The sequence below is a fragment of the Pterocles gutturalis genome, unplaced genomic scaffold (assembly GCF_000699245.1).
Source record: "Pterocles gutturalis isolate BGI_N339 unplaced genomic scaffold, ASM69924v1 scaffold19953, whole genome shotgun sequence".
Classification (NCBI taxonomy): domain Eukaryota; kingdom Metazoa; phylum Chordata; class Aves; order Pterocliformes; family Pteroclidae; genus Pterocles; species Pterocles gutturalis.
This window is the reverse complement of record NW_010126078.1, coordinates 1-12,431: the sequence shown is the minus strand read 5'-3', so window position 1 is coordinate 12,431 and position 12,431 is coordinate 1. Positions and strand designations below refer to the sequence as shown.

The following is a 12,431-nucleotide window of genomic DNA, read 5'->3' as shown; positions in this document are numbered from 1 at the left end:
CTACTTTTTAGTGACACTTCAAAGTCTACCTGAACTGCTCAACAGCATAAATAAGTAAAGCACATCTTTTTAGATTAATCTTTTATTCAGTATCTTGAAGAATAGTTTCAATTATAGGCTTAGGAAAGAAAAAAAAAAGTGGAAGGCCGGAGGGGTAAGAGGGAATTAATGGAAAGTCTTCAGAATAGTCACAGGTTGAGATTACATACGTTCAAAAGTAATAGGCACAGGAGGCTGAACTAGATCTTTAGGTCTAATTTGAATTTGTACAATTTCTACTTGTGCAAGATCAAAAAAGGTTCCTAAAGCTGCTAGTCCAATGCCTATTTTCACATAATAATTTACAAAGGCCATACCTATTTGCATAAGCAAATAAAGGGAAGAAAACTCCTAGACAGTGTCTAAGCCGAGTATCCTCTTCAGTCACAGGATTATACCACAACAAAATAAGACGGGAAAGAAGCTTGGCGCTAATCAGCCTCCCAGAGAACATCAGTTTGGCTATGCCTTCTGCAGCTTCTGTCCTAAGTTCTGAAAACTGAAGAAAGAACTGATCATATACACAACACACCAACCACAGCATTTTTCACTAATACTTTATTATAATAGTCTACATCCTATTTTGCCAGTCAATTCTCTACATTCACATATTTGCACCTGCACAGAATTCAAAGTTAACTCAAGAGTGACAAAGTTGTGGTCATTTTCTAGGACAACGATTTTAACATTAGACCATTAACTTCAACTACACGTCATGTGATATTCACATGTAACCTAATGGGATGGTAAACCTTCTGCAAAAATTATTTTAAAACAAAAATACAGCAAATTTTATAGCACTGCTTACCTCACTGTCTAAGAAACCAGAAAGAAGCTGCAGAAGGTTGTGAACCGTAGCAGTCTCTTCTTCCTCCTCTATTGCTTCACTTTCTTCCCCACAATTTTCAGTTCTAATGCGTGCATCTTCACTCTGAGAGTCTTTGCCTCTTCTGGCTTTAAATGGCTCAATCCCAAACAGCATTAGTTGATCAAAGATTGCCTTTAAAGCACTGAGCTTTACCTTTAAGTTATCTATTTGTAAAACCTAGGTTTAATAAGGAAAATACATACATCATCTTACAGCAATACATACATCACCAATGTTAACATTAAGCATAAGATTTTTTGCCCAAAGTTCTCCCGCTATGGTGACTGACAGCTCTATCATCTTGTCTGAGCTGAGCATATAATTGCAATGCCTGCTGTCAGTTCTTGAGTGTGTAGATGAACACACTCATAATAAAGCACAATGGCCACCTACACTTTCGTCAAAGACAGGGTCTGAAAAGTTAAAAAGAGTGTCATCTTTTATATAATTAGCTCAGCATCAGAACATTCACAAAGGTGGGAGATGTGGGTATTATGGCATCCAGCGTGTTCCAATCTACAGATGCTTGGCCATGCTATCATTTGTTGGTTTGAATATTGCTTTATCCTCTAATTAATGGCCCTTAACCAATACAAAATTAAAAATTCAGAAATTAAATCAGACACCAAAGATCACATGTAAATATGTAACAGAAATGTAAGAACAACCACAGTCACATTTTTGGTTTGGTTTCCCAAGGAAGGAAGGAAGGAAGGCTTACAGAATCCTACAGCTTCTTTTCTAGTTAATAACATAGATACATGACTGGTTTCACCCAGATTCAGAAGAGAAAGGAAGACCTTACATGATAAAAGAATTCCTACAAACTTTCAAGACAACAGGTGACCTTACAAAGGAAAGGCATGCTACTACCAGGATACAATATAAGCTTGAATATTATTAGATATCAGAAAAATCTACATGAAACCACACTCTCCAGATCCAGATCTTTACAAAATCAGGAATCACTGGTTCTGAAATAACTATGTAGAATAGCTTGTTACAGATACAAGACTAGTTTTATTGACTAAGTCATACAGACCATCATTCCATTTCCCACCAGATATTTTACCTGTAACAGCAATGTAAGATGTTGTCGGGCAAATTCTTTGTTCTGAAGGGCACAGCAACCCAAACACAGAACTGACATATTTCTCACAGCTGGATGGACATTAGTTATGCCAGGAAGTATCTAGAAACAATAACATAAGACTTTGTAGTTGAAATAAATAAATTAAAAATAAAAATTTGCATACTAAATTGTGCTTAATCTGAAACTAAAAATAATTTCATTTGATACAGGATTAGAAAGGGATAACTACTATATACTCTGTTTATGTAGATATAAACAGAAGGAAATTGAGTATGCTGTTTGAAATCAGCAATAAAATAATGGCAAAAGTCACAAGTGCTTTGTTTTGTGTTTGTTTTTAATAAATATACCTCTTCAGAGGTAACCTATTTAGTCATTCCTCATACAGAAGCTATTCCATATTTTTCCTTGCTGCCCTTCTCTTCACCACTTTGACTTCAAATATAAACTTCCTCGACAGATGGGATCAGAATTGCACAAAGTATTCAGATGTGGGTGCACCATTCATGCAATGGCATATTACTTTTTTTCCATTTTGTTTGCACACTCAGTAACAGTTAAAAGTCTGTGATATTTAGAAATGTTCATCTTAAAATCCGTATTATTCACAATGAGAACTAGAAAGTATACCTTGTAGACGATAAGAGGCCCATAATGCCTATAATGCCATTGCCTTATTTTTCAATACAGAAATATTTTGCTCTTCAAAAGTGCTAAGAAAACAGAGCGGGTGGGAGGAAATCCCCCAGACATTTTTTCTTGTACATGGAAGGGATGAAAGAAAGGTCTATATGAGAGATCTCATAACTTTGGCTGATAGAAAATCCAAGTAATTAAAGTACCAACAAGAGCAGTAAGCAGATGCCTAAGCATCACACTTGGCACAGTATAACTCAGCATTGTCCAACAGTGTCATACATTAATCAAATATTTACCATATTCCTGTTTTATTTTAGCATCTCTCTGCCATAACCAGTTCTGGCATAGGAGCTCAGAACAGTATATCTGGACTGCACCTCCAAGACACTAGGTTCTAGGAATGCTTAAAAGCACCAGGCACATCACTGAAGATACAGCAAAGTGATTGTGAAATAATCACAAACCATCCTGCCAGCTATGATGTATCCATTTTTATTATAATGTAAACAGTATTTATTCCTACATACCAGAGATTCAATGATTTCATTAATGGTTGGACCAATTCCTTTAGAAAGGGACATGATCTTCAGAAACTCATAACACATCATCAGACACTTCAACAGTGTTTCAGGATCATTCTTCAAGCAGGTCAGGGAAAAGAGAAAAACATTATTAATGCAAATAATCGCTGTGATAAGGAGAACAGGGACATTAATCAAAATTTTTTCCCTACCCAAATAAACATTTCCTGGCCACTACACATTTGTTGTGCAAGAATAATAATCAAAATCTGTCTATAAACTATGATGAAAAGAGATTCAGGTTCACATTTTCAGTTAACACTAAAAGCAGTAAAAACAAGACCCTTTCAGAATTCTTTAGTTACTCAAGGACAAAAGAGCAGTTAAACTGCAATTCATTTTTTTCTAGAGCATACAAGCAGCTTCTATACATGCAGAAGAATACCACAATACCGTAACTGTTATTTTTCAGTTTTAAAAATTTAGATGCTACAAGGCCGAGCTACGCTTTCTTTTAAAACTATGAATAAACACCAAAACATAACCAGCACTTTGGAATACAGGAAGGGAAGATACCTTCTCCACACGCATTTCTTTAATTTCAGGTTGCTCTGCCTCTTTTATCAGATCATTTTTAATGCGTTCCAACTCAGTTATTTTCTCTTTTAATACTGATGCTTCATTAAAATCCTGCAGAGTAATGCATTTTTCCAAAGCTTCTTTTGCTTCAAAAAGTTTCACTTTTATTTCAGCCAACTGAAATACAACACAAAAAGAAAATTAATATAATACCAAAGCCTTTTTGGTATTAGCCAACAATACACTATTGACACTAGCCAATAATACACTACTATAATAAAACTCTTACTAGATGGATATACTTAAAAATATTTTTCTTGTTAACTAAAATCTGCTTACCTTAAGCTCCCTTTTTCTTATTTCAGCAACATCAACAGGCTGGTCGAATGTAACAATCGGCTCATGAACTTCTGATATAATTTCTGCAATCTATTGTTACAAACAGTATATTAGTGCCATTAATTTCAGCTCAGATGTCGGATACTAAGCATTTAACTTTTCCAAATTTAAAATACCATCCTTCGGAAAAAGTACTGAACATCTGTGCAGTTTCCCTTAACAGCTAATTCACTGCAAATAAATCCTCAATTTGACAATACGTAGTCTAACCAGGAAAGTCCAATATTTTTTTACCATTTAGCTAGGTAAACAAGAAAATAGAAGACTGTATATCCATGAATAAGTTAAGCAGTTTCCATGCCAACAGTTCACAGGCACCATCTCCTCCAAATCTGAACACATGCTTTAAAAAGAACTACTGGTAACAAGAGTAAAGTTTCTCATCTGTTACTACTTCAAACAAAATACAACTGAGAGCACTATCGTCTAAAGGTCTATAAAGCACCGTATGTAGTACAAGAGGCCACGTAAGTAATCTAATTTCAAGCCAAATATGTGCATAGAACTAGAAGCAGAATGAGGCTGAGAGTTTTTCGGTTGGTTAGGGGTTTTCTTTAAAGTCAGACCCATTACATTAATAAAAAATTAGATGAAACATGAGGAAAACTAAAGACTGAATGAGACAAGATATTCTTAATTTGATTTATCTTGTATCAGATCACCTTAGTTTAACTTCCTCTCAAGCTGTCCCAAATCAAGAGAACATATTAAATCAGTGTCTTTCACAAGAATAAAAGAAATGCACACATTTACTATTTCTGTTGTACTATAACACTAAGATTAGCATAGTTGTTCCATCATAATCACGTAACAACCTAAAATCCTAGCTTTACCTACTGGATTGAGGTCTTCCACAAGTCATTTCTGTCCTTAAGTCCAAGGGTCATGGAAAATATTTGAGCTAAACCAAGGGTCTATTTTTCAGGAGTTAAGTTTAAATAATTATGCTGTATATAGAGACTTTACTATATAAAATACTTTTCACATAGGGGGTTTTAGTACCTCTCTCAGCTAAAAGGAGGGAAGAGAAATCTGAAACCTGGAAGTGTGCATTGGCCTCACTTTGAATGTTCTAGTCAAAACTGTTTGGATTTAATACAACAAAGGATTCTGAAACAGGCTGTCAGTGTAATACTTTCCTAATTTGAGAATTACATTTACAACACCAGCCAGATCTCTAAAGATAAAGATCTTCAGACAATCAAAAAATGCAGCCATGCTAAAAAAAAAAAAAATATACATATATATGGGGGGGGGGGTGGTGGTGGTGCGAGGATGGACACACAAATGCTTTTCCAGACTAAAAATGTTTTACTTTGTGATATCTCTGTTACAGTGCTCCATGAAGGCTGTTTGATATATTGGGGAACAGAGCCTAGAAAACAATGAGCCTTTAGAATTACTTACAATTTGAATCCTTCTGTCATCATCCTCAACAACACTGAGTAATCTTTCCACAAGCAGAGGTATAAGGGCTGTTGAAGTTGCAGGTAGAATGAGAATCTTTTGTAAAGTAACTAAGAGATGCTTTCTGCATTAAAGAGGAAAAAAGAAATATCTGTTTGCTTATTAAAGAAAATGGAAGATGTAAAAGTTAATATTTTACCCACTTTGAGTCAGTGTGCTAAAGACTTTATAATACATTATAAAATTCTCTATATCTGTATTAACTGCAGAAAATATTTTCTTATGAAGCAATGTTTGTCTTTTCCTTATTTTACCTGATTTCTCTTAATTAGAAAATGCTGAATTTTTAAATCAGGTGTCACTACTGTCCAATGAAAGGTCTTACAAGCACAAAACAGTCAGAGTATCAATACTGTAGAATGCTTTCACAGAAATTATCTGCCTGGAAACTAAAAAAAAAATTACAAGTTAAACTATCCCAGCCAGTCTGGCATAGATATAACGCATTCCACTAAGAGTTTGAAATTATTGCTGTGTTTGTACTATCATAACTGCAATTTTTCATAAAATGCCTGTGATGGTATGAACTTCCAAATTTATTCACTCTTGTTACTTCACATCAAAAGGCTGTTCAAATTATAGGAATGACTCAGTTAACACAGTCCAATTGAGCTTGGCAACTGAAACATCTGTAACCTTTTAGGCCTTAGCAGACTGGGCCTTAAAACGTAAGAAACACACAGGCTAATTACTACAAGTCATCTGCTGAGAAGTACTTCATTTATCTCCTTTTATTTTTTATAAACTACGTTCCAAATTAATAGTCTTGTAACTTATAATCTCAAGAATACATTATGAAAAAAACTGAATTTGTTCTCCTCAAACATTAAAACTCATTTTTCCATAAAAGCAAGCAGACAACATTTGGCACATTTCTGGGAACAATTCCATTAAAGAGACCAGGACTTTTTTTCTAGCGAACACTAGAACTGTATTTGGTCTGTTTGATCAGGATATTTTCCCAGCAGACTCTGTGCCTGTCCACAGGCATGAGTGTCATAAGCTTAATAACACAGATTTCATATTTAAGTTTACCTTCCTCCCTCTTCCGTAGTATCCATGCAGCCTATGATAAGAATCAGTTGCTGGCCTATAAATTCTTTTGTCATCAGGTTTTCAAAACAAGTAAAGTCTTCTCTTTGTTCTTCACTAAGAACTGGCATATTTTGAAGGTAACTGAATCCAAATAGAACAGATATGATTACATTCAGAATCATTGTTGGAAAGGAAAAAAAAAAAAAACACCACAAAACAAACCACAAAAAACACCATAAAACCACGCACACCAAAAAAAAACCCAAACACCCTCCCCTCCAAAAAAAGCCCCACCACTTTCCTATCCTGTATAAACAAGTGGTTACTTCAGTTACAAACCTTAAAAATTAGTTTGTGTTCTCCTTTTCATAGATTAATAGTTCCAGAAAGTTCTTTATACCAAATAATGTACAGTTTGAAAATGATGCACTTCATTAAAACAATCCCTTGTTTGAGAATGTAAAACAGTAAGAGACAGAAAATTAAACGTTATGCTTGTAAGTGTAAATTTCAGTTCTGTACCCCTGCATAAAGGCATCATCTTAGGAATGAATATAGCATTTTTCATATATATGACTAGTATTTTTCTGCATATTTAAGTACTACGTATTCTCCTACATGTTCAGAAATGTTATATTGCCTACAAGAAAATCATTAAAGTGTGCGTGAATTTTAAATTCTTTACCTGATCAAGTATGCCATCACATAAAAACAATCTGTTGTCAGATACACTCAGCCACATAGTATGGAAAGTGTAACCAGTTTGTTCCATGTCTTTATTTTTCTAGAGTCATTGTTCTTTTATCGAAATTTTATCCATCAATGAGAGCATGCATGTTCAGAAAATTTTGGAGTGAAACATATTGTGTACAAAATTCAATTATGAATATAATATATAAAATTCAAATACTGATACGAGCTGTGAAAAAGATGCTTATTTTTACCACAGCTTTGCAGATACTTTTCAGCAATAGCTCATTAAATTTAGCAAATTTTAAAAATTTCCTCGAAGTTAGGACAAAAAGTTTGCATGTAGCTACTATTTAAGAACATCTGAAACTATCTGAAACTACAACATAGGCAACAGTTTCTGATCATTTAACAAAAATGTTACCTGCACCAGGTAATAGTGAAATATCTAAATGAAGTTTACAATCCTGCATTTCTTCTGAAGTATCGATGACTTGCAGTTTCTTGCAGTTCCTAACTGATACTCTCACAGTGTAAATAAAGCCTTTGATTATACAATTGCAAATTTTACCTAAAACAACTGGTGGCACAGCTCACCAATTAATGGTTTAACCGTTGATACTACAAACCAGTAAATATAATTAATCTTACCCAGCCTGTTCCTGAAGAGGAAGATAATTGAAGGCATTTTGAGTAAGATCAGATGGAAGAAATAAAACCTTTTTTTTTTTCCAGAACAAATGTTTCATGGACTCCTAAATTAATTATGAATTAATAAATCTACACCCACCAGACTGGATCCACATCTCAAAAATCAAGGAAGCACAGACGCTTCATCTATTAAATGTTTATGAAACATGTTAGCACATTCCACATTGAAAAGTAGCAATGATTTGTATGAGTACTACTAGTATACTACACCCACTCAAGTGAGAAAAGAAAATGCATATTTTTAACTGGAAACATCTATCAAAACAATGCATTTTTCAGGGAATCTGATTTATAATCATTTCAGGAAGCTTCAATCTACATTTTACACGTACAATACCTCAGTTAAGATTTCTCAGCATACTCCATGCTCACAAACATAAATTCTGTTCAAATTTTACATGAAGACTAAAGTACCCCATTGAGACAAAAACATTTACCCTTTTTCACTTTGGTAAAAAGATTGACTTAACAAAACATTCACTGTTTTGCCCCAATTATACATTCTGTAATTGCCTCATTTAGCAGCTCTGTCACTACCTTCAAACATAAGATTTTGGGAAGCATGCCTATCTGCACAGGGGAAAGAGAAGGGAATGAATTTTCAGTTTCAAGAACACTTCTGGGGACAGCAGCCAAATTTTACTTTATTTTCACAAGTTACAACAATGAAGAAAGCATCTGGTTCTACAAGCTCTAAAAACCTCTTTGTGCAAGCTCTTTGCAAACACACAGCAACCTACATACTAACAGATGGACAAAGGATAGCTGCATATTACAGAACAATTATATCTATTATCTATAGCAAAGAATTATAAGCTATTGATCGAGCAGTCCATCTTTCTTATAATTCATGAGAAATGACATTCCAAAAACTGTTTTTAAGTTAGAAATTTGTTTTTTACGGTTTTTATTTAAAAGTAGTAAATACTCTCAGAAATCTTTAAAAAAACCCCGTTTGTGTTTTTTTTTAATCACTGTTCAAGCACAACTTTGGCTTTGGAGGAAATCTGAGTAGTTGAATAAAAAAATATTCTCTACTTAAAAAAAAAAAAAAAATCTATTTTAGAGGTAAGAGGCTTATATTTAAAAGCAATGTACCTTAACAAATAATCTGCATATATAGCTGGTTCTGGCAATATCTGTTCTAGTAAATCTTCACCTTCTTCACCTTTTGATTTGAGATATTCACAAAGACATCTCCAATATATCACATTCTCAGTTGTTAAGTCTTCCAGTGGAATCAGTTTTCTATAAATAAGTAAATAGATAGATAAATTAAATACTGTCAAAGACAACAAATGCACAGAAATAGATTTTTTCCTAAAATGAAAATAAAATCCTGTAGAAGGTATTCCCCATAGAAATACTTTAAAGTCTAACAAAAATAACTTCCTTTTTTCATAAATGAGTACATGGAGCTACCTGAGCCTCTCATTACATTGCAGTTTTCAGTATTTTAAACCAAGGCTGTTCATAGCAGTTTGCAGAAAAATTCTGCTCAGCCCTTCAGACCTCCTACAACAACCACCAAAGTTCTTTAACTCTATGAAATATTGTTATCACTGTACAAGTCTAGAAAACTGAACTCCATTAACCTGCAGAAGTGCAACAACTGCAGCAAATTATTTTTCAGCTTCTGTTTATGAATTGTTTCTCTCGTTCTTAGTGCAAGACCTTCACACAATATTCGAGTGGCAATCATAGGATGTCAAATGCAAAAAGTAATAGCACTGCTTCTCAGCATCTCTGTAAGCTCATCCTCAGTTGACCATAAGACCCCCACTCCTTTTTACAATCATAGTCTTTCACATGCTAAGCATGGCATATCATCTTTGTTTTCAGAAACTGAACATTAAGTTGTGCATTAATTCTACCTCAAAACAGAAAAGACAGAGTATCCCTGTCAGTGGTACTTTTCACTCCCTTGAATCTCATTTTACTTACAAACTATCAATAATGATTTTGTTTTTCTTTTAGGTCACACACAAATGAAAAAAAAAAAAAAACCAAGACAAAAAACCCTCAACAACATGTAGATGAAAACTGATCCTTTGATGACTTCCCATTAATCTGACAAGTCTTTGTTTGAAAGTTTAACAAATAGAAATCATAGACTTCAAAATCTATCATACTGATACTGCATCACTCAAGCTGTAGTCAGAAACATCATACAAGAACAAGCCTAGTATTTTCCATAAATCAAATAACCTCATTACAAGCTGAATAATTTAACTCACTTCTCAAACTACTTCAAAAAATTCTCAACTTAGCCCAGTCTTTCAGAACAGAAGCCTCATTTGATGAAGGATTAAAGTCAGACTTACAAGTCCTTAACTATATACATTTTTCCTTTGAACTTCTTAAGATATTGGCACATTTCCAGAGACTGGAGAAAGTTATTGACACTTGTTAAAGCAAGACAGGCCCACATCTATAGCTTTGGAGTGCAATGCACTGATTTCACAACTTCTGTCATAAGCTACTACTAGAATGCAAGACACTTCATATGATGACATTACACATTTTCCCCCAAAACAAAGAATAAGATTTTGTTATCACTTCTTAATCAGCAACAATTTGTTATTTAAGTTTATCGTCTCAGAGCAGACCTCTGCCACTGTTAATAATCATTACACTCTAGTTGCCTCAATTAACTCGAGCTATTTTGTCTCACACCTTTGTGCCTCCCTTCGCAATTTCCTACAACTTCTAATTTCTTGTTTTCTTTCCCCCCTTCATTTTTGCTTTTTAGATCTTAATATTCATCACGCCATCTTCTTCATAGCTGAGGAACTCAGTCAAACTCTACCAAACATCAACACAGGAAAAGAAGCCTCTAAGATATCAACTTCTGTCAAGCTCTGTTAATACGAGTAAAATACCCCCAAAAGAAGGCTGAAACACAAGCCCAGTAATTCCATTCTGATTGATTCCCCAAGCAGTTCCTGGATAACTGAACCAGCCCAAATTGTGCTGCCTCTTGCTCAGGAAAAAAAGATACAGAGAAGCCAATGAGGACTAGGAAATGTGTGAGAAAGACCAGAAGCATAACTGAGAGGGAGGAGGAACAGGAGAAAAGGAGCTTTTCAGTACCACAGGTTAAAAGAAGAGAGGAAATTACAGTTGTGGGGGTAAACTAGAGCATTGCCTTTATTGTCAGATGTACAGCCAGTACAGGAAATAAAACAAATTAGGCTCTAAATTGTTACTCATAGAAAAGCTTGTTTAGTTAATTTACTGCCTCCTCTTAAGTTCTAAGAGTATGATCTTTGGACAAGAAGTCAAAGACATTTTTCATTTTTTCCTCTTGCTTATCTGGCACAATCACTTTCAGCTGCTGAACACAGATCTTTTAAAAAGAAAAAAGCATATCCAAAATGCCTAAGGACACAAACACCAGGGAGACATCATGGCTTATACCACCATATCAGTTTTTTATCAGAGGTCATAGTTACTCTGCTCCCCATTTAGATATAACCTTTAATTCCATATTCTTACACAAAATATCCATCTTTTGGAAATTATAACTGATCTACATACCTGCTGTCAAGGTTTTTACAGTTCTGGACAAAGTCATGAAGTGGAGATAATGAAAATATAGCATTTAGTACTGGCACGGCCACTTCTGGGCAGTTTTCCACATCCAGTCGATGAAGCAATTCTAAAACATCCCCTTCAGTCAATTGTAACCAGGCTTGAAGCAGCTTCTTCTTTATTACTTCCTTAACAGCATCTAATAATACAGGAATTTAACCGGTTTAAAACATTAAAGGTCAAAAAATACAAAGTTCTCAAGATACTTTCACAAATCATTCTTCTATAGAAGGATTTTTGGAAATAAGTTGTTATAGAGTTGAACTTAACATTTCCTTAAAGAGACAAAAAAACCCCCAACAGTTAAACAAGAACTACCTATGGAGCACGCTATATTTTTGAGGCAATGTTATTTTTTCCCCCCACAAGGAATAAAAAAAAAAGCCAAAACAACCTCTATCCAAAGATTGTTACATCTAAAGAAAGCACCTCAACCCAGAAAATCTACAAAACCATGAACTCTTGTAGAGCAAGCAAATATTCTGGGGAAGCATTGTTATGTACTTGCTCTGTTTCAGGCATTTAGGAATTGGCCACTTCTGGAGGCAGTATACTACTGTGCAGACCTTTAGTCTGAATGGCCACACCAAATTCTTGTGCTAATTCAATTATTCAACTGGTTTATGAAATTTACATAAAGATACTTTAAGTCCCTCCTCCATATTGCCACAATGAACAAGTAGTTTCTGGATCAGTGGAGCACTATTTAACCAAGGAAAAAAGTATCTGTGGAAACATCTGGAATACATACATCAATAATAAGGGCATGTAAGGGCAGAGCAAGTCCGAGAGTGCC

At 34.5% G+C, this 12,431-nt stretch overlaps 1 protein-coding gene across 1 annotated transcript in view; it reads right to left on the bottom strand.

Annotated features, from left to right (window-relative positions):
* NCAPG (non-SMC condensin I complex, subunit G) overlaps positions 1–11,774 on the bottom strand; it is a gene marked incomplete at its 5' end in the record, with an annotated part of 20,474 nt that extends 8,700 nt beyond the window's left edge. Inside the window, 10 exons of the mRNA XM_010078851.1 lie at positions 357–538; positions 848–1,084; positions 1,980–2,099; positions 3,167–3,277; positions 3,737–3,916; positions 4,079–4,168; positions 5,546–5,669; positions 6,641–6,781; positions 9,140–9,289; positions 11,582–11,774. Coding sequence (XP_010077153.1) covers positions 357–538; positions 848–1,084; positions 1,980–2,099; positions 3,167–3,277; positions 3,737–3,916; positions 4,079–4,168; positions 5,546–5,669; positions 6,641–6,781; positions 9,140–9,289; positions 11,582–11,774 — 1,528 coding nt within the window. The remainder of the gene's footprint in view (positions 1–356; positions 539–847; positions 1,085–1,979; positions 2,100–3,166; positions 3,278–3,736; positions 3,917–4,078; positions 4,169–5,545; positions 5,670–6,640; positions 6,782–9,139; positions 9,290–11,581) is intronic.
* Between the last annotated feature and the right edge of the window lie 657 nt (positions 11,775–12,431).